Source organism: Lissotriton vulgaris, chromosome 4_1, assembly GCF_964263255.1.
Source record: "Lissotriton vulgaris chromosome 4_1, aLisVul1.2, whole genome shotgun sequence".
In the NCBI taxonomy this organism is placed as follows: Eukaryota; Metazoa; Chordata; class Amphibia; order Caudata; family Salamandridae; genus Lissotriton; species Lissotriton vulgaris.
In genome coordinates, this window is record NC_141691.1 from 603,445,272 (window position 1) to 603,469,966 (window position 24,695).

The following is a 24,695-nucleotide window of genomic DNA, read 5'->3' on the forward strand; positions in this document are numbered from 1 at the left end:
AAGGGGTGATAACCTTGTAGGTGATGCATGCCTCTCGAAACAAAGTGCATAAGACTATTGGTCCAACCATAATTTGTTTCCCAGCCAGAATGTCCACTCTCAGAGCTTGATAAACATGTGTGGAACTGCCCCGGTGGTCACTTTGTAGTTGTTAGTTACCGGGACATTGCTTAAGAAAGTCATTGTTGTGCCTTTTTAACAGGCGGAGTGCACTCTGGGTGGAACAGGTAGGACTTTCTTAGCTTTGTGGTAGCACGTATGAATGCACTTGGCTATCCATCTCACTATTCCAGACTTAGAGATGGGATGGCTTTTGTCAGGCTTCACAGAGGCCACAAAGGACTGCTCATTCTTACGAAAGGGCTTAGTACTATTGATGTAATACTAAAAAGGTATTTTACCATTTAGTGTGTGTAGAGCTCTTTCTGCTACCACGTCTGGCTGCAGAAAGATGACTGCAAGCTTCATAGTTTGGTTAGGGTGGATGGGTGATGCCATCTTGGGAATAAATGTAGTATTAAGTCTGAGTACAATCATATTTTTGCAAACCTGAATGAAAGGTTCTTGTAAGGTGCATGCTTGCAGTTAACTAATTAATGTAAGGGAGGTAATGTTCACATGGAAGACTACCTTTCAGGAAAGAACGAAAGGAGGCATGAGTGAAAAAGCTCAGAGGGTGGGCTCCTGACCCTCATGAAGACTACAGTAGGGTTCCACGTGATGGCGGTAGGTATTCTGGGAGGTATGAACCTTTTAAGACACTCCATGAGAGCCTTGACCACTAAAATCCTAACTAGGGATACATGTTTCCTGTTTTTTCATGTAAGCCTCAATGGCAACTAAGTGTAGGCATATTGATGTGTAGACAAGGCCTAATTTCTGCAGATGTAAAGTATAGCAGATGATGTCATGGTTTCTAGTGGTTTGGGTTTTCATATCTACAGTAGTGGATTAATGTTTTCCACTTTGAGGCATAACAGGCATGTGCAGTGGGCCTGTGCACTTCTCTTAGAATGCTCATACATTCTTGCAGAAGGTTTAAGTAGCCAAATGCTAAGACTTCAGGAGTCAGATCGCTAGATTGAGCTGCCTTGGGTCTGGGTGTCCGATATGGCCTTGTCTCTGTATGAGAGGGGCCAGCTTCAGCATCAGCTTCTAATATGGACTGACAGACATCTCCAGGAGCATGGAGATGGCCCAGGTGGGAGTCACTAGGACAAGTGTCAGGGAAGTTTTTCTCTTCTTCTTCAAAACGTATGGAAGGAATCGGAGAGAGGAGGAAAAGTATAGACAATGACCCCTGACCAATTCATCCCAAGAGCATTACCTATGGACTGTGAGTGTGGTTACCTGGGGGCCGAAGTTTGGGTATTAAGTGTTTACAGGGGTGATGAATGGGTCTATTTGAAGGGTGCCCTAACACTGCAGGTATCTGTGTGTGACTTGTTCATGCGTCCTCATCAGCAAGTCCGCAAAGTTATTGTTCACCCTCAGCAGGTGTTTCGCTAGAAGTTATACGTCATGGCGGATAACCCAATACCAAATCCCCTCCGCTGCTGCTGAGACCTGGCAGAATGCATGCTGAGCTGCATCTTCAGATACTGCATGGCTTTCATGTTCTCTGTTTTGATGAGGATTACTTTCCTTCAAATGACCCAGAAGAAGGCTTTGAGAGCTCGGTATACGGCTAGCAATTTTGAGATATTGATGTACAGACCTCATATGAAAGGGCCTACCCCAGATGGTCATGTCATAGAGATGTGAATCCCAGTCTGAGAGGCGTCTGTGGTAATGGTCACTTTCAGAATAGGGTCTCAGAAGGCATGCCCTGCAACAAGTTGTTGCTATTCCACCAGATAGATAGATAGATATTTTATTGACTGTTCAATTAATTAAAACCATTACAGTAAGAGAATGCTCAAAACAGTTCCTCCTTACCTCCATCCCCACGCCCTCCAATGTCTTAGTCCTTGGATCAGCGATTGTCCCCTGGCTCACATGTGCTAGCACTCAAAGTTAATTGCACTTACTTGTGGAATGAGAGAATCTAAAGCGTAGCATTTGTTAGTAAGAATGGATCCTCCTATAGTTGGGCCTGTGTTATGCTTCCCTGCATGAGACTTTCCTCGTCCTAATGATTTGTCAGGGACTAATAATTCGCAGCCCAAGTGAATTAAGTTGACGAAAACACAGTGGCCCTGCCAACCATCTCATCTGCTCAAGAAAAAGATATACTGTGCAGGACCATTGGAAGAGTTTAAATTGCGAATAATGCAGGTATTTAAAAAAAACAGTGTTTTCCCCCATGTGGCCTGTTGAGGATTCTCTGCCAACTCGCAAAATGCGGATGGATGGGTGCTAAAAACATGAAAGTCAAGTTAAATGAGTTGAAATATGGATAAAAGAAGATGGACGCCATGGTGGGGCTCCCCCTTAAAACTTATCGGCGACCCAACCTGCTACCCCCGTTCGGGGAGTAAAGGGTATGTGCTAGTAAAAATGTGTGTGATTGTCAGGCGAGTAGCTTCAGTTTGTAGCACCTCTTTAATAGCAATCCTGATTTGGTGCGTAAATTTCCCCAGTCTGGCTTGATTGCTTGCCGTGTCTCTCTGCAAGTTCTGGCTCCCTTTGCATTGAGTATCGGGTGAAGTAGGCGATGAAGCTCGTCATTCAATTTGGGGCAACAGCACAGGAGGTAGAGCCAGGATTCTTTAAAGTAGGAGCATTGCCTGCATGACCTGAATTGACAACCCATCGCATAAGTAGGATTGATCCTTTCCCAGGATGTATGTTTTATCCAGTGATTCTGTAAAGGAGCTGGGATGGAGGGTTGCAGTGTCTTTATAAAACGATGTTACCAGTACCTGCTCGCTCACTGCTTTTTTCCAAGCGGATAGAGGTATGTCAGGTAGTTGTAGGCTAACTGCATCAATCCTCAGGGTGTTCATGGCCTGGCTGAGATTATGGTGCAAGGCGGAGCCATCTTCCCCAAAAACATATCTCATTTGATGTTTAGGCGAATCTGCTGGTGCCCTCAGGATCCTGATGTAAAGCTTTATTAGGTACGCCTAAGAAACCAGGTCGGGTCTCCCAAGGCCGAGATCCAGTCTTAGCCTTGCTTTTCTGGCGTGCCTCGATACGAGCAGCACTGACTTGTATGCCTTGGCATTGGTAGTAATTAAGAACCTACCCTGTGCTCCTGGGAAGGCCAAATGGCCGTATCTGATGGCCAGTAACAGTTGTGCTTTTAGGACTCTCAGTATTGGCTCGGCGGATGGGCTTAGCAGGTGGTGGCTCAGTTGTTTCAATGAGTGAATGACGCTGTTGGCCTTGGTACTAAGGTGTTTTTGGTGGGTGTTTGAGTTTGCCCTTTCTGAAAACCAGACCCCTTGGTAGCTGTAGGCTGTTACTTTTCCAATTTGCAGTTTTCCCAGTTGCCAGTGAGCTTGCCTTTTGTATGGATGTTTCCTGAACTCAACTATCTTGGTCTTAGTCTAATTGACCAGTAGATGGTTATCCTGGTTATAGCGATTCAGTGCGTGGAGGGCTCTCTGGAGGCGCACCCTAGTGTGGTCCATTATTGCTGTATCATCCGTGCATTGCAAGACAGGGAATCTCACCCTGCCCAGCCTTGGAGCTACTAAGATGGCACCTTGCAGGGTGGCCCCCAAGTCTGTGGTTTAGAGGTTGAAGGAGGGGTTGGGGGCAGCCTTGTTTTAGCCCATTATTTGTGGGAATTTTAGAGGTCACTGTGTTAGCGCTTGTTTTGACCCAGACCCATGTCCCTTCATATAGCGATATTATTGCCTTTAGAAGTTTCGGTGGAATCACCAGGTGGTAAGTTAACCCCATAGTCTACTGCGATCCACCTTGTCAAAAGCGGTGCTATAGTCAATAAAGCATCAGAGCAATGGTGGGCTCTTCTTTTTGACAGCTTGTGTGGATAAGTGTACCAGAGCTATAATGTTTTCCATAGTTGAGCAGTGTAACCTGAATCCAGATTGATTAAATGGGATAATGCCTTTTTCTTTTACCCATGACTCCAAGTCCTTCAAGAGAATTTGGGCACAGGTCATCACCTCTAAGTTGAGAAGGGCAACAAGCCTATAGTTTGATGGCTTGGAGCGGTCACCTTTCTTGAAGATGGGGAAAAGTATGGAACCCCTAAAGTAGTCTGGCGTCATCGCTGTTGTAAAGGCGTAACTGAGGAGCAGATTTAATACTGATGCCCAGAAGACCTATGTTGTTTTGAATACTGGTGCTGGGATCCCATTTGGCCCTGGTGCTCCGTCGTTCCTCATTTTCTTGATGATCTTGATGGCCTCATCGTCTTTTATTGACATGCCTTGGGGCCTGCAATTCCCTGCTTCAAGGCTGTTCAATTCTGTGATTTCTTTGTCCAGAGGGTCTATTGGGAACAGTTGTTTTACATAGTTTGTCCAGTATCTTTCAGCAACCCCATTCTTCTTTGTTGCTCCTCGATTGCTCAGCCGACTGATGTGCCTCCACAGCCCAGAGTAGTTCTTCTCTTTCATCCTATAAAGTGTGATGCCTTTTGTTCTCCCATACTTTCTTTTTTATGCTGACTGTGTTGGTTTTGGTCCCAGGATGGAGAGTCCTTTAGTGACTGGGTTGAGCTTAGCTTGTAGTTTTTAAGAAAAGTAAGAAGGGGTTCTGCCCAACCCCTGTGCCTGGGCATGGTATTCATTTATCTAAATCCCTCAGGCTGAAGTCCCCTGCTATGATTACTTGATGCGATTTGTATTTGGTCATCTAATGTTCTTGTCAGGGAATCTATAATATTATTCATGATTATCTGTGCAGTGTTTTTATAACAGCTTATTAGCAGGAGGTGTAGGGGTTGAGAGCTAAGATTCGGGCCCTTAATCAGTAAGACTTTTGGTGTTCTAGTATGTATTTCCATGGCTTCAAGTCTGCAGGCATGTTTTAGAAAGACCGGCAGACCTCCAGATGGCCGACCAAAGATGTTTCACTTGGTACCTGCTACATGAAACTCGTAGTACCCTGCCAAGGGGGTGCTGTTCATGGACCATGTCTCCTGGAAACACAATATGTCGCCCTTAGCTAGATAATCCTGTGTTGGTTTTTCCTTTGAGAGTTTGCCAATCCCTGCGAATATTATGGAGAGTTGTTGATTAGGCAAAGTTGTCCCTTCCTACCGGGCTTACTTTAACTATTGTTAGGGATAATGCCACTGTGTATTTTTTGGGCTACTGTGGGAACTAGGGCAAGTTGACGAGTGTACAGCTCGTTGGTTGTTGCAGTATGTGACCCTTATGTTAAAAGGGGCACTTGGGAGAATCTGGCTGCTACTGCAGGCTACGTTGCTGTTGGTGCCACCCTGTATTTCATGGTGAGGACATGCAGGTATTTTGTCTACCGGGGGTGGCTGAGTGGCCATGTCTCACTCAGCTAGCTGTTGCAATTTGCCCAATACTGCATGTTGGAATAGCTTTTGTCGAAATCCCACTGGGATCGACTCGCGAGGGAGGCTACATGTTTAAATAGGCGAAGGATGTTGTTCCTATTCAAAATATCATGGTGTAATATCTAGGAGGAAGCATTACCTCATAGATGATAGTATTTGCCTCTGAGGTTAGTGCTTCTCTTTTTCCTTGAACCTAATCTTCGGGGCTTATTCGGGAGCCTGGGCTTAGTGGATTTTTTGGAACGTTGCCTTGTTGGTGGCTGGTTACCCTTCCTGATGTGCTTGGCGGCCTTTCCTTCCTGGTAATTCCCAGCTGTAAATGTACGGTGGGCCCTTCTGGGCTTGTTGGAACTAAGAAATACAGTGGGTGACCGTCAATGCCATAGGGTGGAGCCTCTGAGAGACACCGGAGCCAGTGTGACAGCTGTCAGTTGTCGGCTGGTGTCTGAAGAGCAGGTGATCCCCCATGCGTTTTACCCTGTAGTTGCCGCTGACAACTCAGAGAGCCACTGCAAGGTGGTCCAGCTTCCCTTTGAGTGGTGGGGGTCTCAGGTACCTTTCAAGTAGCTGTGAGGCCAGCCATGACTGTTGACTGTCTGCTAGGCAATTATTTGGAAAGCTCCTCTTGGGCTAAGGTGGAGCGAAGGGCTCATTTGAAGATGTTGGGTCTACCTGAGTGGTCGTTGGTGACCACTCAGTCCACAGTAGCCAGTAAGGGTGTTCAAGAGGACCTGGAGCCTGAAAGAGTGGACCAGGTGCCTGTCTTAAAGAGAAGAGGCAGGGGGCACGGGAAAATGGCCCCCACAGTTCCCACAGTTCAGGAGGAGGCAGACCTTGAGGGAGATGCCCTGGTACCTACAGGAGGACAAGTAGCTGAACTGGGGAACCTGCCTCAGTTGACCCATTGGCAGAAGGAAGGAGGCACCTCCAGGGAAGAGTTCTGCGAGGAGCAGAAGAATTGCTCTTCTCTTGTGGGTTTGCAGCAACAGGCCACAAACCAGGCAGTCGGTGATCAGTCTGGATCCCACTGGATCTACTGGGAGAATGGTCTCCTGTATAGCGAGCCTAAGGTTGCTGAACCTGGGTCAGCCTGTGTGCTGGTGGTACCCCATTGCCTCAGAGATTTCTACTGGGTTTGGCTCATGATGTACCTTTAGCAGTGACATCTGAGGCAGGACAAGATCTTTGAGAGGTTTATCACCCCCTTTTTTTGGCTCCAAATGCGCAAGAGTTCAGACACTCATTGCAGGACCTGTCAGACTTGGCAGGCAAGTGGTAAGAGTGGGAGGAAGCAGAAAGCTCCTCTCCAGCTGTTCCACTTTGAAAGGGTGGGCATTAACATTGTGGGGCCTCTGGAACCCAAGACAGCCATGGGCAACAGGTTGATCCCGGTGTTGGTGGACCATGCCACCCTGTACCCGGAAGCCATCCCTCTCCGGACTGTGATGGCCCCCGTGGTGGGTTGTGCGTTGATGGGGATTTTCTCCCGTGTGGGTTTCCCCAGAAAGGTGGTGTCAGACCGTGATACCAACTTCATATCCAAGTATATGAAGTCCTAGTGGAAGAAGTGTGGTGTGACCTACAAGTTTACCACTTCTTACCACCCCCAAGGTAATGGGCTGGTTGAGAGGTTCAACCGGACCCTAAAAGGCATGATTATGGGTCTTGAGGAACCTATGAGGTGTGAGTGGGACATCCTCTTGTCGGGCCTCATGGTTGCTTACAGAGAGGTGCCACAGAAGTCCTTAGGATTCAGCCCCTTTGAACTGCTGTATGGTCACGCTGTAAGAGGACCTCTGAGTTTGGAAAAAGAAGGCTGGGAGAAAGCTCCCAGTAAGCCTCCCAAGGATGTATATAGCTATATGCTGGCCTTCAGAAACCAAACCAGGCATTTCAGAGAACTCGCTCAGGCGAATATGGAAGCCAGCCAGGAGGAGATGAAACAGTGGTATGATCAGAATGCCACTCTGATCGAGTTTCAGCCTGGTCAGAAAGTTTGGGTCATGGCCCCCATGAAGCCTTGTGTGCTCCAGGATAAGTGGACCGGACCATTTGAGGTGGTGGCGTGCAAGAGTGATGTCACCTACTTGGTGGACTTGCGGTCTCTTAGGAACCATTTGCGGGTCCTGCATGTAAACCGCCTGAAACCCCACTCGGAAAGGTCCGAAGTGATTATGCTCCTAGCGACAGATGATGGAGTGGAGGAGGAGACTGAGCCTCTTCCAGACCTCCTGTAACAAAAGAGCAAAATGGGCCAGTGGACGGTGTGAACCTCTCCTCCGCCCTGACCCCTAAGCAGCAAGATGACTGTCGCCAACTGTTGGGACAGTTTCCGGATCTGTTCTCCCTGACTCCCGGTGTCACTGAGTGGTGCGTCCATGATGTGGACACTGGGGATAGTCCTCCTGTAAAACCCAAAACTTACAGAGTGACTGACAGGGTGAGAACTTGCATCAAGGAGGAGGTCTGCAAGATGTTTGCGTTAGGGGTGATTGAGTCCTCTAACAGCCCTTGGGCCAGCCCAGTGGTCTTGGTCCCAAAAACTGCTGCGCCTGGTGCCACACCGAAACTCCAGTTCTGTGTGGACTACCGAGGACTCAATTCATTCACCAGGACTGACGCGCACCTCATCCCCGAGATGATGAGCCCATTGATTGGTTAGGGGCTGCCCAGTACCTCAGTACGTTTGACTTAACATCTGGGTACTGGCAGACCACTTGAGCTGATGGGGCAAAGGAGAGACCATCATTCTCCACACCAGATGGGCACTACCAATTCCGGGTAATGCCCTTTGGGATGAAGAATGGCCCGGTCACCTTTCAGAGGTTGGTCAACCAGGTGTTGGCTGGACTGGAGGATTTCAGTGCCGCCTACCTGGATGACATTGCAGTGTTCAGCGCCAGTTAGGAAGAACATCTGCACCACCTTTGGGAAGTGTTGATGGCGCTGCGGAGAGCAGGCATCATGATCAAGGTGAGTAAGTGTCAGATCGGGCAGAGTTCCGTGGTGTACTTGGGACACCAAGTTGGGAGTGGCCAGGTGGTGCCCCTACCGCCCAAGATTGATACCATCATGGCTTGGGAACCCCCCAAGACCCAGACAGAGGTGAGAGCCTTTTTAGGACTCACAGGATACTATTGAAGGTTTGTCAAGGGGTATGGCAGCATTGTTGCACTCTTGATGGTGCTGACTTCCAGGAAGCAGCCCAAGAAAGTGAACTGGACTGACACCTGTCAGAAAACGTTTGATGCCCTGAAGACTGCCATGTGCACAGAGCCGTGCTTCAGGCACCCAACTTCTCTAAAGAATTCATTCTGCAGACAGACGCTTCAGAGCATAGTGTAGGGGCTGTACTTTCACAGATGAATGAGGAAGGCCGAGGCCAACCGGTAGCCTTCATCAGTAGGAGGTTATTTCCACAGGAATAGAGGTGGAGTGCAATTGAGTGTGAGGCATTTCCTGTGGCCCGGGCAGTGAAGAAGTTGAGACCATACTTTTTGGGGGCTCACTTCCGGGTTCAGACAGACCACAGGCCCCAGAGATGGTTGATGCAGATGAGGGGTGGGAATCCAAAGCTGTAGAGGTGGCCCTTTTCCCTACAGGGGATGGACTTCATGGTGGAAAAACGCCCTGTTACAGAACACGCCAATGCTGATGGTCTGTCCAGATTTTTCCACCTTAGTGAAGAAAACTCCCAAGAGAGTGGGTAGTTCTCCCCACATTTCAGCTGATGGGGACATGTTATTAGACCTGACACCTTTGGCGTGGGCCCCCCTTCCATTTTTGCTTTTGCCTCCTATGTTTTTGCTTATCTAGATGATTTGTGCACTTTGCCACTGCTTTTCAGAGCCAAAGTGCAAGTGTTCCCTATTGTAAATTGTTGTAAAGGATTAGTGACTCCATGATTGGTTATTCGATTTTCTTGTCAGACACTAGTACAGTGCACCATGTGTGCCCAGGGCCTGTAAATCAAATGCTGCTGGTGGGCTTGCAGCACTGATTGTGCCACCCACAGAAGCAGCTTGTAAATTGTGCATGTGTGTTGTCTGGGACTGCCATGTCGACTTGGCAAGTAAACACACTTGCCAGTCCCTAAACCTTCCCTTTTCTACATGTTAGTCACTCCTACAGAAGGCCCAAGGTACCCCAGTGGGCAGGGTGCATTTATGTGAAAGGTAGGGCATACCCTGATGTGTGTGGCATGTCCTGATAGTGAATTTCCAGCCAATTTCATTTTTCTCTTATGCAAGGCTACCTGTTTCCATAAGCCAGAATGGGCAGTTTGATTATAACAACTTATAATCCTAACTGACCCGGGGACCTAGGTAGAAAAACGAGTTTAGTATGCCTGAACTCAAAATGTTATAAAACGTCTTCTAGTGAGGGTGATTTCTACATTCTGTGTTTGAAAATACCACTTTTAGAAAGTAGGTATTTTATTGCCTAACCATCCAGTATACCTCTGCTAGGTTTGTGTATTGCATGTCTGGTTTGTGAGTGACAGGGGGCTGGAGAGAGCTTTGGCTCCGGCAGTCTGATGAGTCAGGGCTGGGCTGAATGGGACCTGGGTTGAATAGAGAGTACGGGGAGGAGATTTCCTTTCACTTGCCTGAGCCTACATAGAATAGAGAGTAGGGGTAGGGGATTTCCTTTCAACTACCTGGGCCAGGTCTGCTTTCAACAATCCTGTCTCCACCTCCTGCCAGGCACCTGCACCCAGGAGGAAAGAACTGGTTTTGACTCAGTGCAGACACTATCTACCTTCAGAGAACAAAGGATTTAGAAGTATAAATATTGGGGCCCAGACCCCGGAATTTTAGATCACTTCTGGGAATCAAGACAAACCTTTGACAAGGAGAGAAACCAAGAAAGATGAAGGAGGAGACTGCACCTGTGATAGTAACTGTTTGGGGTTGGCCTGCAGTGGTTGCCAAGGAAAGGAGAAAAGGAACTTTGTGTGTGTACTTTATCATCTTGAGGAAGATCTCCAAGGGCTTGGAGCTGAGCTTGTCTCCTGTTCTGAAGTCTCAGGGACACAAAGACTTCACCACCAGCCCCCCCTGAATTTCCTTGCGGGGAATTCTACCTGCAGAGAGGTGCCTGCTGTTGTTTAAGGACCTCTAGAGACTGCATGTCGCTGGGAGTTGGAAGCGTGACGCAACAAAGAAGAAGCGTGTCTCCGCCGCTGCAATTGCTGTCATATCTCTGATGAAGAGTGCAGCAGCAGTTTGCAGTTGCAACGCCGAAGAAGCGTGTCGCAAGGCCTGTCACTGCTCAAGAAACCATTGGTTTCGCTGCACGGCCATCGGGCATGCACGCATCAAATTCAAGTTGCTGCATCGCATCAAAGACGTCGTTTTGTTGCATCACACCGAATCGTCGCAACGCATCAAGGTGCCATCTTGTTGCATCGTAACCAGAACGCAGTAGGAAACAGACGCTTCGCTTCCTCTCCGGTAAGGAACAGACACATCGCCTCCCCTGCGCTGCAGTAAGGAACAGGTGCTCCGCCTCCCCCGAAGCCAGGAACTGACGCATCGCCTTCCCTGCGACCCTTTTGTTTGTTTTGCGTTACGCATCCAAGGTACTTTGAGAGTAAAGTATTGCATTTACAATCTACATTGAGCTAAGCTATTTCTACAATTTGAAAGTTATATTCTTGATACTGCACTGTGGATTTATTTTTTGTTGTTTGGTCTTGTAGTAAGTCTAGATAAAGATTGATCCTTTTTCTAAACTGGTGTGGTGTCCATTTGTAGTGTTTTCACTGTATTACTCTATGTGCTCACAAATGCTTTACACACTGCCTCTGAGATAAGCCTGTCTGCTCGTGGCAAGCTACCAAGGGGGTGGGCAGTGGTTATTTTAGGAGTGTATCCCCCTTTCCCTGACTAGAAGCTAGGGTCCCTATTTAGAGAAAGGTGCAAACCATTGCCAACTAGAGACCCCCATTTCTAACACATAGGATATAATGTATTTGTAATATGGTGGACGGAATATCCGTCACGTTTGTTACGGGGTATACGATCTGTCAAGATCTAAATCTGTCCCTTAGATTTAACATATTTTGCTAAAAAAAATAATGATCCATTAAAAAAATTGTTTAGCACGACCTATTTCGTTTTTTCCCTATTCCTGCCACTAATTAAAACAGGATGAAGAAACGCTCGTCAATCTGTATGGAGCCAATAAATTGTCCTTTTACAAAAGGTCACTTATCAATATTTTGGACTCCGTACTCATATAAATGGCAGCTCTGTTTTGAAGGCTGGAGAAAACCTTGTTACAAAGGATTATATTCAAAAAATTCTTTGTAAAATAACCAACAAAATGCAGCAATTTACCGTCTTCCAGGATAGATTGTCCCATCGTTTTCGTTGCAGTCTTTGCCCCTCCAGTCATATCCCCTAAAGGACTAAAAAGCAAAAGAGTCATATGTACTAAGACAATAATTGCAGTGCCCTTCATCATATTTTCCATTTTAGAATTTCAAAATTGGTATTCAAAGTAATTAACTTCAGCGTTGTGATTGAAGTATTTATCTTTTCAGTCACAGGTTTCAAAGAACATTTTGTTGACTTCGATAATTGCTAATGATTTCCTGCATTATTACCTGTAATTTTTGCCAGGGATACATATGAATACAGTATTATTATCTTGAAACTCTGTGGGGATTTATTTTATATTCTCACTCTTCTCAAGTAGCAACCAGGGGCAATATTTGTACCATTACAAATGTGCACAAACTATTCTGCTACTGTGGCTTTGTAACTCAGTGAATGACCCGATTACTTACTAATAATCATTCTTCATCACACTAAGTCCCACTCTTCCTAGACCCATTCCTAACAGCATGAGAATTAACCTAATTGGGGAAACAGGTAAACCACAATGAAACTATAAATTTAATTTAAAAAAGAATGCAGCCACAGAAAAGTTGCCACTGAAAACCCTCATCATGGCTCCAAATGATCAACAACAAGCAAGAGAACATTGATGACACATCGCCAACAACAGTTACCTGAGATATTAAAAAATACCGGTTCGCCAACCTCTGGGATGCCTGTCACACCTAAACCCAGATAGGAATGACCCTCCTCATCAGCCTTCATAAGGAGAGGGAGAGAGAACAAAGGCATAGATTCATGAAGGTAAAATCCGCCCGCAAAGTGGCAGATTCTCAGAATTGCAAATTAAGAAATCGCAAAATTGCGATTACTTGCATTTAAGGAATCTCAAATTGAGATTCCTTAAATGTGATGCATTAAAGTTTAAAAAATAGCGATTTCGCTAATAGGGCTTGCAAATTACCATGAAGTTGAACTTCATGTCAATTTGCAAAAACTTTGAAAAATGCACTAAAGTACATTTTTCAAAGTTTCATGTTGCGCACACACATGCCCTAAGGGCATGTGTGTGCGCAACATATGTGCACAGATCAATTTCAGGGGTGCAAAAGGGTGTCCTAATGCCAGAAACCGGTCCCCGGAAGCTTGTTTCCTTTCCAGTATAAGAATTGGCTTGGTAGTTTGGTCTGCCCTGTTCCCATGATGCACTGGGCCAGGGACAGACTAATTTGCATGTAGCCAGGTTCTGAGCTGGGATGGTGCAGTGAGCTAAAAAACGGTGATGGATCAAGCCCTGATCTGTTGACTGGGTACGAGTGTTCTGTTTAATTCAGATACTCTGTCCATCACCACCCAGTTTTCTGAATCGTTTTGTCCACCATAAGCGTGGAAGGGTATACTCAGATGTGAGTCCCTTGCTCACTGCACCATCAGGATTCAAGCAAGCCGGGCCGAAGACGGCTGTAATGCCAGAAACCGGTCCCCGGACGCTTGTTTCCTTTCCAGTATAAGAATTGGCTTGGTAGTTTGGTCTGCCCTGTTCCCATGATGCACTAGGCCAGGGACAGACTAATTTGCATGTAGCCAGGTTCTGAGCTGGGATGGTGCAGTGAGCTAAAAAACAGTGATGGATCAAGCCCTGATCTGTTGACTGGGTATGAGTGTTCTGTTTAATTCAGATACTCTGTCCATCACCACCCCCTTTTCTGAATCGTTTTGTCCACCATAAGCATGGAAGGGTATACTCAGATGTGAGTCCCTTGCTCACTGCACCATCAGGATTCAAGCAAGCCGGGCCGAAGACGGCTGTAATGCCAGAAACCGGTCCCCGGAAGCTTGTTTCCTTTCCAGTATAAGAATTGGCTTGGTAGTTTGGTCTGCCCTGTTCCCATGATGCACTGGGCCAGGGACAGACTAATTTGCATGTAGCCAGGTTCTGAGCTGGGATGGTGCAGTGAGCTAAAAAACGGTGATGGATCAAGCCCTGATCTGTTGACTGGGTACGAGTGTTCTGTTTAATTCAGATACTCTGTCCATCACCACCCCCTTTTCTGAATCTTTGGACACCCCTGCACCCTTGAAATCGCATTCTCAATTTGCGATTCGCTAATTGCGATTCGCAAATTGAGAATGTCTTCCCATTCATTCCTATGGGCCTCTAGGCCCATAGGAATAAATGGGGAGGTATTCCTTAATTGCGACTCGCAATTTGCGAGTCACAATTAAGGAATTTTAAGAAATCGCTAATTTTTGTGTGATTTCTTCATGCATTGCATTTTGCTATTCCTTAATAGCGAATCGTTATTTTTCACTATTAAGGAATAGCAAAATGGGTTCTTGATGCATCTGGGGGAATGTTCCTTACTCCAACTAGCACATAAGAGTGAATGAACCACATCGGCCTTTACCATAATCTGCACATGAGTCTTCGGGAGACACGATGGCTCATGCTGCGATGTTACCTTATGGACTACTGAAAGTTAGAGTTTGAAAAAATCGGGCCTGTCAAAGTGTTGGAAGTTTTGCCTGCATTGGAGAAATCACAGCTTTACACTTCGTAAACACAGATGACAAGATGAAACTGAAGTTTTAAAGGTTACACAAGCAGTTGTTGTTTTGCCTGGGTCCTCACATCACACACAGACAGGACTATTCTCTATGTTTATATATATCAGTGCAGATCCTACGGTAGACAAAGAGATGTTACTTACTTGTAATCCTAATGCTGCATCAAAGTATCTTTGCTGAAGCTATGTATGTAGAATAGTCCCACATGCGAGCAGGGTTATAACTCAGGAAGAGGGTCCTTAACAGCTGTTACAGCCCTCAACGGTGGGCTATAATGATATATCATATGCCATGAGAAAGCAAGCTCTGAAGGGAAACAGCCTTAAGAACGTAGACTGAGCCATGCGTGCAGTTTCCATGCAAGCGGATCTAACGCTTGCCTTAACCACGCATATGCTTGTTTAATGCATGTGGCAGTCTAGATGCTGAGATGGGAGGGCACAGGAAGAGGAAGGATCGGGAAAGGACTCGGACAGGTAAGTGGAGCTAGAGGCGGAGTTTGGAGGGTGGGGGCAACTTTTAATGGTTGGGGTAATTTTTAGGGCTTAGGGTTGGGGGGGTCGGGGTTATTTTCAGGGCTGGGGGACAGGGTTGTTTTTAGGGCTCAGGTTGCTTTTTGGGCTGGGGGGTCGGCCTAGTTTTTAGGGCTGGGAGGTCAGGGTAGCTTTTAGGGCATGGGGTTGGGGTAGTTCTAAGGGCTCAGTTGGGTGGGTACATTTTAGGGCTCAAGTGGGTCAGGGTAGTTTTAAGGGCTCGCGGGGGTTGGGAACTTTTTGGGGCTCGGGGGTCGGGAGGTTTTTAGAGCTCAGGGTGGGGTCAGAGTAGGTTTTAACCCGTTTGTTGCTTCGAACGTTCTGCGCCAGTGATGAACGTTCGAAGAAACGGGTGCGGCCGTGTCGGCCAACGGACAAGCGCAATACTGGCAAGGTAGTGCTCGCGACGACCGTTGGCCGACGGCACCACTAAAGGGGTTAAAACTCAAGGGGGGTTGGGTAGTTTTTAACCTCTTCGATGCGGCCGCGATTCCCCTGGTGTGCTGTAAACACCACGAACAGGGGCTGGCTGTGACGAACCCCAGCCGTCATCAGCACACGAGCACCGTAGTGCATGACGGCTGGGGTTCGTCATGAGCATGGAAGGGGTTAGAGCTAAGGGCAGGTGGCCTCATTGTGATCTTTACCACACATCCCTTTACCAGTCATGCCTTTACCACCAGATTGAATGGTAAAGGCATGAGTAGAAAATGAATGCGTGTTAAGATGCATTTGAAGATTTAGCCATGCGTGCCTCTGTCATACAACCAGCTCTGAAAACAGCCATCAAACTCACTTTATTCACTAAGGAACTGAAGCTGCCTTCATACCTAGTCACAAGCCCTGACATCAAGCATCCAAGACTCTGACCCAATCATTGACAGCCAGCAAGCACATCTAACCCACACATCTTCTGGTACAGGATGGAAACAGGAAAGTGGGGCATTCATTACCTAAACCCGTGCACAGAAAATGTGTTTCTGTAATCGAATTTCACAACTAAAAACCATGATGGCAGAGAAGAGCATAAAGCAGCAAAGAGGTGTGTGTATACAGTCCAATAGTATGATAAACAATGACGTGGAGAAATGAACAAATGCAAATGCATACAGGTACAGAACAGCTCTAACGCTTAAACGCTGCCCTGTCCCAGCATTGTAAGCAGGAGTCAAACGATCAAGACAGCTCGCATATGAACACATACAGCAGTAGTGGAAGCAAACAGAGAGAAAGAAGTGCGCCGAGCCGAAGCTTGAATTCTTCCACAAAAAGTGAACACAAAACAAACCTATGCAGACCCAAAAAAATGACCTTCCTGTAACACGGTTCCATAAAAATACTTGAAACTTTATAAATGGGATCGGTGGAAAAAAGAGGTTGGAAAAGGTGTGTTCCTCTGAAGGCTGTGGGAAACTGGGGAAAGGAAGGTAGTTAACCAAACAACAGCGTATGCTGCAAGGCTCTTAAAATACATGCCAACAGCCCTCTACTGAAACTCAGAAAATAATCATTTTACAATGGGAAACTCTGTGCAGGATGCAAGATAAAAAGAGCTGACTTATTGGAAATTACTAAAAATAAATAAACTATACATGAGTATGGGCCTCATTGAAAGTGCGAAGAAAGATGTTTACTATGTTGCTCTGAAGGAGTATATGTACTCTACATTTAGAGATACCTGCAGGCACTGTGGACAACTCTTACCATTGGTAGGAACCGAAGAGGCAGCTGGGCCTATCAATGTGTTAAAAGTTTGATGGACAGCTGCCCTTCAACCTTTTAACAAGTTTTTACTTTTCAAAAGCAAAATCATAAAGTGGGATTCTGTTTTAAAAAAAAGCAAAAAATAAATATTTTTGTTTTTACAGTCCCTCACTGCCAGTGATGAACAGCAAAAAATCATATAACACCGTCCACTCTAAATTAGACAAACAGTGTTGCAGGTGAACCTTGAACGGCCCATACTCCGTCGGGCCGTCAGAGGAGTAATGGGGCTGGAGTAGGCTCTTTCGCTGGCATACTTAAGGTCCGTCCACCTTTTCAATGATCAGCCAAATACCTAGTAGGAGAAGACCTGTGGAATGACGAGTCTAAGCACTCTGAATATAGAAGAAAACCTTCAGTTCCCTGAAGTAAGGGTTGTCAGTGATCTTCTTCGATAAGTTCAAGGCCTCTCCACCATTGCTATTCTGAAAAGAGACAGTGATGAGAGAAAAATTCCTCTAGCGTGGCCTTCTGAATGTCACTTCAGCTCATCCATTGACTGATAATACACTACTGGTATTCTTCAGGGATTGGGTGTCTGGGCGATGTATATGCAGCAGGCAAACAAGAGCATAAGTCCGCTGAGCCCCGTTCTCCATCCAGCTTGTGCTCTATACTGCAATGACAGTTTTGAAGCCAGGCTTTACCATCAAATCTTTGGCAACACATTCACTTTAGATTTACCAAAAATGTTGACAAGGACTGAGCGGTTAATGGCAATGGTGAAAGCCATTGCATGCCGAAATAGAGAGACATTTTCACTGGCCCAGACTGCCACTTTAGTCTCTTTGTCTGCTTGTCAGGATGCTATCTCTGGTTCCATCTGACTGTAACTGGAATAAAAAGTGACCCCAGCCGGTGCTGAAGGGTCATGTTCTCTCCGGCGTAGGGTGGCACTAAACTCTAAGGGCCATATGTATCAAGCTTTTTCCCCATTTGCAAACCGGCCGATTCTCAGAATCTGCCCGTTTGGAAATGGGAAAAAGCCTTTCGGGATGTATCATCCCAAAAGGCCATTGCAAAATAGAGAATCGCAAAATTTGCGATTCTCTATTTTGTACGAATGCAATTAAGGAATTGCAAATTGTGATTCCTTAAATGCAATTCTTGAAGAACCAGAAATTTGCTATTTGGCCTTAAGGAATCGCAAATTACAACCAACTTCAAGTTGGTGGTAACTAGCGATTTTCTAGATAAAAGCACTTTTTTTGCTTTTCTCAAAGTGCCATATGGCGCACATACATGCCCTTAGGGAATGTATGTGTGCAACATGTGCACACATGCATATTTCAGGGGTGCAACATGGTGTCCTTTGGCACCCTTGCAACCTTGAAATTGCATTTGCAAATTGCGATTACCTATTTGGTAATCGCAAATGGCGAATGTCTTCCTATTCATTCCTATGGACCTCTAGGGCCATAGGAATGAATGGGAAGGTGTTCCTTAACGGTGTTTCTCAATTTGCGATTCGTAATTAAGGAATATGTATGATTCGCAAATTATTTTGCAAATCCTACATACATTGCTTTTTGCAAATCTCAAATTGCGAATTGCTAAAAATCGCAATTTGAGAATCGCAAAACTCTTCTTTGATAAATATGCCCCTAACAGACTAGTATTTGCGACTTTTCAGAGAGCAGGAAAGGATCAAAATAAGCCTTGTTGTTGGCTTACAGACTGCATGATCTTATAGCGTCAAACTTGCTTCTGAATATTTAAAGGAAGGCCTCTGAAGTGCTGTCCAATGGGTCTCACAGAGTGGTACATTTTTAAGTCTCATTTTGATTGTTGTTCAATTTTCCAACTCAATGACCAGGTTTTGGAAAATAACTTTGCAACATCATGAATTTCTGACATTGCCACTTTTGTGAAAAGCCACCTCTATGCCAGAAGCAAACAATGGGCCAGATTTACTAAGCCTTTAAGTTGCCCATGTATCATGCAAAGAACACAGAGCAATGCAGAGGTTATTTGGGATTTACAAAGCAATGCAAGGTCTTATTTGTGTGGCCATAAGTGACTTTGTAAAGAAATGTAACATGACTTTGTTACATTACTTTTTCTCTAGGTAGGTGTTCTATGGATGGAGCATGGGTGTTCCCATGCATACACACATGGATTTCACATAATTCCAGATGTTCTAAGGTTTGTAAAGCGTGAATTGTGTGAAATCCGTATGCCTACCACAAAGCGGTATAACGAAGAGAAACACATTTATTTCTCCTCATCACTTTCTCTTTCTATGTGTGATGCATTGTTCATCATACATAGAAAGTGCAAAATGCTTTTTTGATGATTGTTTATGCGCAGGAAGGTATCTCTTCCTGCCTGTAACACAGGCACCCTTGCAGCATGGCACAAGGGTGCCTGCGTTGGCTCTAGGCAGCCAAAGGTGTCCCAGCACTGGGAGAGAGTTGCAGAGCGTCATATCTTTGTAAAGATGTAGTTCTTCAGCTATCTGTCTTTCATGCAATGCAGGGCGGCAACTTACCTTGCTGCACTGCGTTGTGTGTATTCTCAGTAAATCTGCCCCGAAATTCCACTGCTAGTCTAAACCTCAGCAGGCATCATGTATCAGTGATGGCCTCAATCACATGCATATCAAAGTCAAATTGCCAGATGATATGTGCAAACGAGGTATGGAAACAGCACCTGCAGGGAAGCGGTACACTTTAGCCATACACATATGCGTAGGCTGAGGTTTTAAATAATTCAGCAGCTTGGAAAATACAGTCATTTTTTGTCACCATACATTCTTTAGACTCAAAAGAATCACTTATGACTTGGCTCCCAGTTGTGACTAGTCGTGCACAATGACGTGATATGTGGGAGCTATTGTCAGCGGTTTCTTGCAAATCTCAGTGAATTGGTAAGTGATGAATGAGGACTATTCCTTTTTGTGCTTTAAGACCAGCCTCATGGGGATACTGCTATTCTACTTCCTTATCAAAGACGTCTGGGACTCCAAAGTGTATGGAGCTAGTTCTTCCTGGAGAAGTGCTTTGGCAGTCCAAAATGCATTACATGCTCTATAGTTCAAGATGATTGATTCATTTCTCTAATTTTCCTGTGAGAGGCTGGAATGAATTTTTAATTAGAGAGTTTAGATTACTAAAAAAACATTTAGGAACAATCCTTATATATTAATTGTTTTTTATTTACAAAAATCCAGGGAATATTTTGAAAAACCTGGCGCCTGTGATTTATCCACTTTTCCATCAGTGAGTCAAAAACATTTGAAAACCTATAGGAAAATACTAATGATTGTGTGGTACTATATGGGTAAGACTCTTTGAGGCAGACTTATCAATACTTTGCACCAGGGGGATGTCTCATCAGTGGGATATGGATGCCCCATGCTACTACTCACTGTTTTTGATGCAACAACCTAGAAACTAACATCAGTAGAAATAATTCTGCATCAAACAATAAGGTCTCCTTGAAGTAGGCTTTAACTAGAAGAAACGTTTCTCCTTGATTGTGTGGTGCACTCTACAGCACACATACAATGTTTGAAAAGATTAAAAGTATGTTTTACCATAGTTTCAGTACTGAAAAAGTACCCTTCCAGTATAAAACCTCTGCTAGAAATTATGCACACAAAGGGTGGGTGTGCTTGTGTGTGTGTGTGTGTATGTGTGTGTGTGTGTGTGTGTGTGTGTGTGTGTGGGTGTGTGTGTGTGTGTGTGTGTGTGTGTGTGTGTGTGTGTGTGCGTGGGTGTGTTTGTGTGTGTGTGTGTGTGTGTGTACATACTGGGGAAGAGAGCAGCTGCCTCATATCTCTGTGGATATGGTGCTAACTTGCTCTCTCCTTCCAGAGCTAGTCAGTGCAGTACTCTGGCTGCTGCACTGCACTTTAAAATAGTAATCCTGCCCTCTGGCTATTTTTCGTGCATATTCTACGACTTTTATAGTCTCAGGAAACCACAGCACCACATCTTGAGTGATATGAAGTGACATTCTACAGCTGCATGTTCAGTTTCTCACAACCTGCAATAAAGTTATTAAACAATTATGAGTGTCGATAGCTAGCGATGATTGGGATTCTTCAAACCAAATAACACAGGGTCTAAGTATGACTATACCTCATGCGGGCAGCAGAGCCTTCATGTTGGTACAGCCCACTAGCATGATGGGATCCCCCTAGGATTCAAGCCTGGCTTCAGAACTGCCTTGTTGTTAGTGTACTGCCACAGAAGCACTGACACACACTTGCTACAGGAACAGTACAATCATTGTAATTATGTGCAGATATCGGCTGGAGAACCGCTACAATGGTAATCCAGGCAATATTAAGGGACACCAAGAAACGCACCTGATTGGCTCCTTAGTCTTAAATAATGTGCCTGACCAATTCAGTCCTTGGCTTATGAAATGCATGCTGGCAAACAGCTGCTCCACTAGTGTCAGCACAAAAGTAGTTCAGGGGCGAGACGAATAACCCGCAGGCCCTACAGTATGTGGGGGCAGGGGGAAGCACACCTCATAAGCATGAGGGGGGCTCCTCCGCTTGTGTTTGCTTAGCTGCCCTACACTATCTTTTTAATAGTCTGTGTGCATCACATATTTGTGCAACTACTTGAAGCTTGAAATATTAAAAAAAACAAGAACGAACTTTATGGAGAAATTGACATAACCGCCCATCAGTTAGTGAATGGGACCCCATGTCCAAAAAACATTGATTCCTCCAAGGTATTTATTACATAGCATGTCCTGTTTTTTTTCTGTTCAGTTTTATATTGTGTGAACTGTACCTGAAGGTATTGGATAGGTGTGGGAGGAGATCGTGGAGTTCCGACCAAAAATCACCCGTGCTATGTGGAATTTCGCAAGAGGTGAAGTGTGTTAGGTCACGCCGTTTGCGCTGATTTTTAGCGCCCCGTGTTTGTCTCGTGCTGGAAAATCAGAGCCCACAGCGATATGCGCAGCACAAGAGGGTGCTGCTTCTTTCTGCCGCTCGAGGAGATTTTCTTCTCGAGAAGCAGCTTCCTCACTGCGAACGGATGGTTTCTCAACTCTAGCAGTCGGGACCATGCGTGACTGCCCACATCGAGAAATCTCACTGGGAGATGGCCTAGCATTGGATTTTCCTCGCTTGCGAGCGTGAGCGAGAAAAAAACTCTGCTCCACAGAGCGGAATTTTTCTGAGCTCCGCTTGCTCAGTGGAGTGCGGAAAACTGTGCAAACTCCACTAACAGAGCAGAGTTCACCTCCCAGGCCTAGTACCGGAGCCCTTTATATGAATACCAGTTACATTACACAAGGTCACATTCATTATTTCGGCACCTGGAGATTAAGTGATTTCCCCAGAATCACAGGACATTCAGGGGCATACCACAAACCTGTGCAGCCCCTGGAGACATGGGTGACTTAGGCACACTTCTTCACAATCTGCAGGGGGGCCCTGTTCGGAATGGGGGTTCTAATTGGAAGAGGTATGTACTCTGTCCAAGTAGGGAACAACACTCTGGTCCGGGTAAGCCAGATACACACTAAAAGATAAACCTGTGCTCACTCTCTGAGCTTGACACAGTCAATTCAGGCGTATCTAAAGAGGCAATGTGTATAGTATTTGTGCAACACACACACACATACACACACACGGAGTAGCACAAAGAATACACCACAAAAATACTTTACACAGTGTTAGAAAATAATCATGATTTTATAAATAATTAAAGATGAAAATAAAAAATCCAATAGGTAGAAGCTGAGTTATGAATGAAGAATAAAAAGAGTTCTTGCACTTAGAAGCAATAAGCGCCATTGGGGCTTATCTAGCTTCGCTGGACCGGGGCAAAGTCAACAGTTCAAGCCGACCACAATAGAGCGCAGGCCAGGGACAAAAGCCAAGCAGGCCCGATGAACAAAGTACCTTGATCCTGGCCGCAAGCAACGAGATGTGGGATGCAGTAGAGTAATGCATTGATGTCGGACCCACAATTGAGGTGATGCGTTGATTTTCTTCATGCAGTGCTGGCTATGCATCGTGTCCGTTGAGAATAGCGCCAGTTGAAACTGAGGTGGTTCCAAACATGATGTGCTGGGTTAGGCCACACTGGAGGGGCAATGCGTTGATCTTCTCCACCCAGTGGTGGCAATGAGTTGGTCCCGAAGAGGTGGTTCCGTACATGATGCGGCGATTCCGAGTGCAATACACCAGGTTCTGCTACCACAGCAAGGTGGATGCACCGGTTCTGATACACACAGACTGGAGACGTGCCAATACCTCTGGTGCATGTATCTGGGTCCACTTCCAGTGAACCAGGCACAGGAGTACTTTGATATCCCTGAGTCTCAAACAACATGAGGCAAGCCAAAAAGCCCTTCGAGATCACTTCACTTGCAAGGCAGAGTCCAGCTCTCCTCAACAGGGTCAGAGAGCAGCAGGCAGAAGGGCAGCACAGCAGAAAAGAAAGCCTTCCAGGTCAGCGTCCAACAGAGTTTCAGTCCTTTATGCAGCACAGCAGTTCTGACAGAGTCCACTTTTAGGGCCAGAAGTGTCTGTCTTGGTAGGGTCGGAGACCCAGTACTTATACTCAGTTGTGCCTTTGAAGTGGTGGTGACTTCAAAGAAGGGATCTTCGAAGTGCACACAGGTCCTTCCCAGTCCTATCTCCAGACTATCACTGAGGGGTAATCAGCCCTTTGTATGAGAAACAGGACCTTGCCTATTCAGGTGTAGGTGTCAGCTCGCTCCCCCCTTTTCCTCCCCAGAAAGAGCTATCAGAATGTAGATGAATGCAGATGAATACTCAGACACACATACCCTTCCTGTGTTTGTGGCTGTCTATAGGGAATGCACGAACTGTAGCTGTCACTCACCCTATACGTGTATTGGAGACAGGCTGCAGGTACACAGAGCAGTAAGAGCAGAGACATGCCCACTTTCTAAAAGTGGCATTTCTAAAATAGTAATGTTAAATTCAAAGTTACAAATAAATAGGATGACGCATTACCATTCCATAGATACTACTATCTAATCAAGAATTACAGCTTAAAAGTGTATTAAGGAATTCCCAATGTTACCCTATGAGAGGAGTAGGCCTCATAGTATTGAAAAAGGAAATTAGCTGTTTGTCAATACCAGGACATGCAAAATTTAAAAGTATATATCCTATCTTTCACTTACACAGCATCCTGTCCTATGGGCTACCCAGGGTCTTTCTTAGGGGTGATTTAGGTGGTATAACAAGGAAGTTTAAGGCTTGGTAAATGGTTTTAAATGCCAAGTTGAAGGGGCAGTAAATTGCACACATAGGCCTTGCTGTTGCAGGTCTGAGACATATTTGAAAGGTTACTTGTGCGGGTGGTACAATCACTGCTGCATGCCCAATAGCAGCATTTAATTTACATGCCCTGGATATATGGTACACCACTTTACAAGGGACTTACAAGTAAATTAAAAATATCAAACAGGTGTAAACCAATTGTCTCATGTTTAGAGATGAGAGTACATGCACTTTTGCACTGCTTAGCAGTGGTAAAGTTCTCAGAGTCCTTAAGCCAACACAAAGAAGGTCAGAAAAAGAGGAGGAGGAGGGCTAAAGTTTTGGGGTGACCCTTCAAAAAAGGCCATTTTTCAACAGGCCCCATAATTTTATATCACCCCACTGCAGCAGTTTGAAATGTGATGGCCTATGAGGATACTACACTAAAGATTAATAGTTGAGGAATTTGTCACACAATCTTAGTACTATTTTCTATAATTATTTTTCTTGGAGTTGGACATTTGGCTTCCATTCTGCATTGTTTCCCTTATGTTACCAATCTGGGGTAAAGAGAGGAATTGGTTTGAAAAGAATAACACAAGCCAGTGTTGCAGTTCTTTAATATAGGCATGACCTCTACATAGTACCCGAGGCCCAAATAATGGCTCTTGCAATATGTTGTAGACTTTCACAGGTCCTGGAAAAGAATCAAGTATCTTCCAGATCACTAGACTAGCTACATGTTAAAGATGCAACCCATAAGGGCATTATACAAGACGGAGTCTCATATGCTCAATGTAATAAAACAGGTAGTTGACAAAACA

General features: G+C 45.4%; 1 protein-coding gene across 2 annotated transcripts in view; it reads right to left on the reverse strand.

The window, feature by feature from the left end:
- The window catches only part of AOAH (acyloxyacyl hydrolase), a 973,359-nt gene that overhangs the window by 500,297 nt on the left and 448,367 nt on the right, over positions 1-24,695 (reverse strand). For both annotated transcript variants that reach the window (XM_086964832.1, XM_086964831.1), the window contains exon 8: positions 11,794-11,864. In XM_086964832.1, the coding sequence (XP_086820958.1) occupies positions 11,794-11,864 (71 nt within the window). The remainder of the gene's footprint in view (positions 1-11,793; positions 11,865-24,695) is intronic.